The 5,919-nt window shown below is 41.4% G+C and overlaps 1 protein-coding gene across 3 annotated transcripts; it reads right to left on the bottom strand.

Moving 5' to 3' along the window:
* Nucleotides 1–411: 411 nt before the first annotated feature.
* LOC127624834 (terminal nucleotidyltransferase 5A-like) lies at nt 412–5,704 on the bottom strand. 3 transcript variants are annotated; one of them, XM_052099787.1, is made up of 4 exons: nt 5,614–5,704; nt 5,161–5,451; nt 4,556–5,080; nt 412–3,835 (listed from the first exon to the last, which is right to left on the bottom strand). In XM_052099787.1, exons 3-4 carry the CDS (start codon nt 4,955–4,957, stop codon nt 3,053–3,055), a joined length of 1,185 nt encoding a protein of 394 aa, XP_051955747.1. In that variant the 5' UTR covers nt 4,958–5,080; nt 5,161–5,451; nt 5,614–5,704; the 3' UTR covers nt 412–3,052. The 3 variants fall into 3 exon arrangements, with proteins under 3 accessions (XP_051955747.1, XP_051955746.1, XP_051955748.1); XM_052099786.1 differs by having other exon boundaries at nt 5,177–5,451; XM_052099788.1 differs by having other exon boundaries at nt 4,556–5,054; nt 5,177–5,451.
* Between the last annotated feature and the right edge of the window lie 215 nt (nt 5,705–5,919).

Below are 5,919 nucleotides of genomic sequence, written 5' to 3'. Positions count from 1 at the left end.
ACCATGGTGAAACTTTGCTTAATGTAATACAACCAAGGTTATTTTTTCTAAGGTAATGTTAGAGTTAGGTTTAGGGTTAGGGGTTAATGTAGTGGGTATGTGGGACTCTAAATAAACACACTGCAGTGATGCCCATAACCTGTATGTTAGTATTTAAATATGGGTGCAGATAGTATCTGACACTATCTGCACCAGAGTGCATTTAGTATCTCACACTATCTGCACCAGGGTTTGGGTGCAGATAATATCTGCCACTATTTGCACTGGAGTGTAAATTGCATGTATAAACATTTGCACCGGGGTGCAAATGGGATCTGACAATGTTAGGAGGCCATATTTGCTGTGGCCTCCTATCCACCGCTATAGAGGTTTACCCTGCAGTCATTTACTTACATGTTCCACAACCCAGAACTCTGGAAAAAGGTTTATTAAGGTTTGGTAAACCTGCATTGTCTTTACAGTGAATCTGGTGGACCAAAAAGTCTACATAACAGCTTACTGGTCTATTCGGCATGGCATATCATTAAACATAAGAATATCATACTGTGTAGCTTTGGCAGCGATTGGTCTTGTTGAAACCACAAAAGAGGAACAGATCATCTTTGGGCCAAAAATGAAAGACCAGGGTCATATTGAGTAAAAACAAATCCTATAGGTCAAAACAAAAACATGATATTTGATTGAGCCATTTAGATGTTTGAAATCCCCATTTAATGAGTCATTCGTGTTTGAAATACATGATGCATTGCAAGACCGTCAGTTCAGTGAGCTCAGTATTCCACATCTGAATTCACATGCCAATTTAATTTAGAAGATAAAGCAAACATAACAGACAGAGACAACACATTCACACTTGTGTGAGCACCCAACCGTATACCACGCTTTTGCTGGATGCCATAACAACTCCATTACACTATATTTTTTGCGACTTTACTGCACTAATGATCGGTTGAGTTTTCTTTCGACTCATAAAAAACAACTGTACTCTTCACAGCATGAGAATAATGTCCTAACCGTGACCTTAGCATCACAATGTACAAAAATAGAAGAATTAATCAGTAGAAAAATAAGAGATACGATTACATATGAGTGAGTGAGTGTGTGAGAGGAGTGTCTGTCTATTTATGATCAGTTTGGGGGAAACTTACAACATTTACAACAAGGAAAAATCACAGATATGTTCTCTTTATCTCAGCTGATTATTCCGACCAGCAAATGAGAGTATATGTAGAGCGAATGGAGACCTTTGCTTAAGTGTCCTGCTTCTCAGATGACTCTCTTGAGAGAAAAAGATCTAATAATCTCACATGTATCTCCTCTAGAGGCTCCGAAGGGATCTCAAGAACGTCACAAAAACAGATCTCAGATTTGCCAAGATACCAAATCTGCCATATAAAGTATACTTTTCGCATCAAATTCCTTCAAGACCAAATTAGTTAGACACTGAACCCCAAGTTGGTCCCAATGGCAGGCTAGCACCTTACATAGCAGCTCTGCCACCATTGGTGTATGAATGTGTGTGTGAATGGGTGAATGAGTCACAGTGTAAAGCGCTTTGAATACCGATAACGTTAAAAAGGCGCTATATAAGTGCAGACCATTTAGTTATGGGCTCCACATTAATCTTATAGCTCTATACTCTCACTGCATGTCAACAATGGTCTCATTTACAGGAGAAACATCTGAGATGAAGATGATACTTCAATGAAATCTCCTGAGCTATTAAAGAGCAGCATCTTAAAATAATATGAGGGATTCTGTCATAACATCATGTATTGTCGCTTCACAATCTTGAGGAATATCAAGAAAAAGAATATCTTTGGTGCACCTTCTCCTCTGGTTCTTAGCGCTGTGTCTATGCTGGTCTTAATTCCTTAGGTTATGTAGGTCAGAAGTGCCAAAGGTATAATCTCTGGATTTGGTGGCTGTGTGATAATTAGATGTCAGGATGTAACGTGGATGTAACAACAACAATTTGGACTTCAACAACTTTTATTAATTCTCTTCCTGTTTAGAGCCAACCTGTTTTACTCCTCTGCTTTAGATGTAATGCCATTGCCCCTGGACATTTTAATCTGAGCTAAGCCAGCACTAATCCACCAGTACATTAAGGTCAGTTCAAATGAGACAAGAAGCTGTGAAAAACGTACACACGCTCAGATATACAACTCTTGCCGGAGCCTTGCAAGGAAACAGATCTCCTTCTTAACACTTAAATACAGTATAAACACTCTAGTTCTCATAATTTGGGCATCAAATTAACATATAACTAGAAATATGTGTTGCAGACATCTGAGATGTCTACAGTACCCCCTGAAACACAAGGGTATATGCAATCTTCCGTGATTAAACTGACCGTTACTTTATCAGAAGTTGCTGATGTACACTGTGAAGATCAAATATAGTTCAGCACTCATAAACCAAACAAATATGTCTTGACTTTCATTTTTCAATTTAAGGCACTCGATTGAATAAGATCATGGTACATCTTTTTTGGGTATCTGGTACCTATAAGAATATCCTTGGCTTGAGAAAAAGTGTCCAGTCCATTGATTTCAGTTCTTTTCAGTATGATAACATGAATAATGACCTTTAAAAAACATTCTTTGCTTGCTAATCTATCAACCCTTTCAACAAAATTTGCAGGTTTAATCTCTTCGAGTCACCAAGTATGGGTACCACACACATATAAATGCGAACATGTACAAAGACACTGTCGTTCTTGTGTCCTTGCATTGATTAGATGCTTTTTGTAAGAGTCTAGAGTTGGTGTGTTTCAACGTTGCTAAGCCAGTGTTTTGCTTCTTTAGGCCTGGAACGGTGCCATGTAATGCCTAAACGTGCAGCCCCATGGGAACAGATCCAAGTGACCTCATCCGGTACACTGGTAGCTTCTCCATGCAACAAGCTGGCATTGACTTATCGACAAAGTCTTAGTTTTCCAGGGTTTTCGTCAACAACACAAATGCACACTTCTTAAGGAATTGCCTTCTTCCAGCAACAGGTAGTCCACAAATCGTTTTAAAACTAAGAGATAGTATAATAAGAATGCTCAGTTGCAGGGCAACCATGGCAAAAAGGTGTGGGTGGGCTGGCAAGCATAGATTGGCTGCACCTGAGCAATATAGTAATTACTAAAGTTGCCGTCCGCAATGTACGGCGCAGGCTGGTAATAGCAAGTAACATTGGCTACATTGGGTATCACATTCTGCTCCGCCAGAACGCGTACTGCCAACATGGTGATGAGGCTCAGAGTCTGTCGTCTTTCATGTCCCATCAGGCACACCGTACTTTCATTGACGACGCTATGCAGCGTGGTCAAATACTCGTATTTTCGGTCCTCAAGTCCTACAAAGTGATTCTGCAGATATGACTCTAATTTGCGCCTTTGTTCCGTCAAGTCTGAAAAGTCGATGAAAAACCGCGAGCACATGTATCGTTCAAGAAGCTTCATCTCGGTTTCAGAAGCCGCGTGGAAACCTCGTACCAACAGGTGGCAGTATTTCAACAACCCGCCACCACGGATCTCTTCGGGATTTCGCGTACAGATCAATTTACGCTGCAGGTGGTCCAAAGCGACGCTGAAGTCGCCGTAAACGCTCTCGCCAACGATAGAGGGGTGGAACGTCTCGGCCATTGGGTTCTCCGAGCACTCGTAGAAGAGGAGGAGGGAGTCCAGGCGGATCTGGAAGGAATCCACACTGAACTCGAACTGACGCCGCAGGGAATCCACGAACTTCAACTCAACGTTCTTGCCGCTGTTATTGGAGAGCGAGATTAAACTCCAGCGGTCCGAGTCATTGCATACTTTCACCATCTTCTGCACATATGCTTCCTGAGGAAAGAGAAAGCAAGAGGGATTTGGAGGAGGTTGGAGATTGGCAGTAATGTGGAAAAGACCAGTAAAAAAATGTAGCTATGTTGAAAGATAAATACATCTAATATTTCTATATTAAGCACTGTATTAAACAATTCCTCAATAGTAGATTACACATAAATAATTCCGCCATAATTTCTTGTAAAGTCACTTTGCATATCCAAAAAAGGCATGACATGACTATAGCCATAAAAGTTGCAGTTTTGGATGATATCTGCCTAATTTGCACACATGAAAATGCTGTCTGCTTTGCATACACCGAAGTAGAGGCAGGTGAAAGCGTATCCGCCCTAAATTGGTTTAGAGAAATCCTCTTTGTAGTAGAAACCAACATTTTTACTACCAGTGTGCTTATCTTATTGCATATTAAATCTAATACACACTTTCTAGGGCATGTCTAGGTCTTGTAAATTTCAAATGACGGGATGCCATGGAGTTTCCCAACTTATGGAATTCTTTCAATTATAAGTATGTCATTTAGTGACACCACACTTAAGACAGACAACCCTAATGTCATAACCTGAAGTTATCTTGCTCAAGGGCACAGTGGTAACAGTTGATGAATCAACCCATGCAGGATTCGAACCTTAAGCCTTGCAGATCTTTAAACACTATTGCAAGCAAAGGAAAGTAACTGAGGTGAAGTTATATGCTAAATATCCATAATTGAAGGCTTACCTTTAATGTCACCGCAGTTATTTTCTCTTTATTCACGCCTTCAGGCAAGAAATCTAAGAGGGAATCGAGAACAATATCCTTGACGGTCTGAAACTCAACTTCTCCTTTTAGATCAGCGCAAAATATGAGGTCCAGGTCCTTGTAGCCCAATCCGCTATCCTCGTGCAGAACATGGCTGGCCGCGGAACCGTTGAGCCGGACCTCTCGGACGTGGATCTTGCGCTCTTCCATGCGACTCCGCACCACCTTGACTATATCCCGAGGCTTCATTTCCAACGTTGGGAAGTTCCATTTGCCGTGAATGGGGATGGATTCGGTCAGAATGGCGTCTAGACGCCTCACCTGCCCCCAGTTTAACACGCTCAGGTTACTGCAGTCACGGTTACTCAAATGCTCTCCCATGGTGATTGATTTGCGATCTGTTTTCACAGGTCTGGACTCTGCTCGCTAATCTTAGATCATGTCACATGAAATGAGGAACTTGCAGCGGCGTCCAATCCTGTGGCATAACATCATTACATAATACTATGAAGAAAAAAAAAAGGTTAATTAGTCGGTTGAGAGTATGCATGCACGGCTATGCATGTTCATTGCATGCAGCGCACCTCCGCTGCGCCTCACCTCTGCGCGTAAATGCTCGCCAGTTGTCCCGTTTGCGCAAAGCGCTGAAGTTCACGGCGAGGGTGGTGGACGCGAGTTCTCACGCCTCTCGGGGCGCCGTGAGAATCAGAGTCCGGTGTCTGACTGCTGCATGGCGATGAGTTTTCAGGTTCATATAGAACCGAGAGGGCACGCCTTTCCAAGAACCTTCATATCAGATAGCAGAAGACCGTGTCGCTCTTGTTAACCAAAGCGAGACGACCTGGACCATTTGAGTCTTGACATGTTGTATTATTCTGTAACAATAATAAAACAAGATGTTACAAGCCCTAGTATTATTCGTTTAAAGTGAGCACTGAATGAATAATGATGCACAACTTGAAAGAATCAACGCGCGTGCACAATCTTTTCAAATAGATAAAATAATAATGTCTGATATGTTTAAGCGCAATACTTACCAGTATCATCGCATTGTGAGTTGTGGTTACACGAGTTGCTAGTTGCTCGTGTCATCTCAGTTGCACACAGTGAAGATGTTGCAGATTAACTCGTACACTAAAGCACGAGTCACGATGAACTTGAGTGACAGGTGCGCGCACCAATCCAAATACTTTTAAGTGCATTTAAAATCTTTATTTATCGTTTTCCAAAGAGATTCAAAATCTACTTTAAAGCATGCAAGTTCTGGGTAAAAAAAAATAAATAAATAAGTTTTGATGTCAAATTAATTAGAAAGATTTTTTCAGATTCTGCACTAGCTCTCA

The sequence above is a fragment of the Xyrauchen texanus genome, chromosome 31 (assembly GCF_025860055.1).
Source record: "Xyrauchen texanus isolate HMW12.3.18 chromosome 31, RBS_HiC_50CHRs, whole genome shotgun sequence".
Taxonomy (NCBI): domain Eukaryota; kingdom Metazoa; phylum Chordata; class Actinopteri; order Cypriniformes; family Catostomidae; genus Xyrauchen; species Xyrauchen texanus.
Note: the sequence above shows the minus strand (reverse complement) of the source record. Positions and strands in the feature narration are given on the sequence as shown.

Bases quoted from the DNA above. Each gene is read 5' to 3' on its own strand.
- LOC127624834 (XM_052099787.1), bottom strand. From the start codon at position 4,957: ATGGGAGAGCATTTGAGTAACCGTGACTGCAGTAACCTGAGCGTGTTA. The intron at 3,836-4,555 runs GTAAGCCTTCAA...CTCTTTCCTCAG, and splicing joins TAACTGCGGTGACATTAAAG to GAAGCATATGTGCAGAAGAT.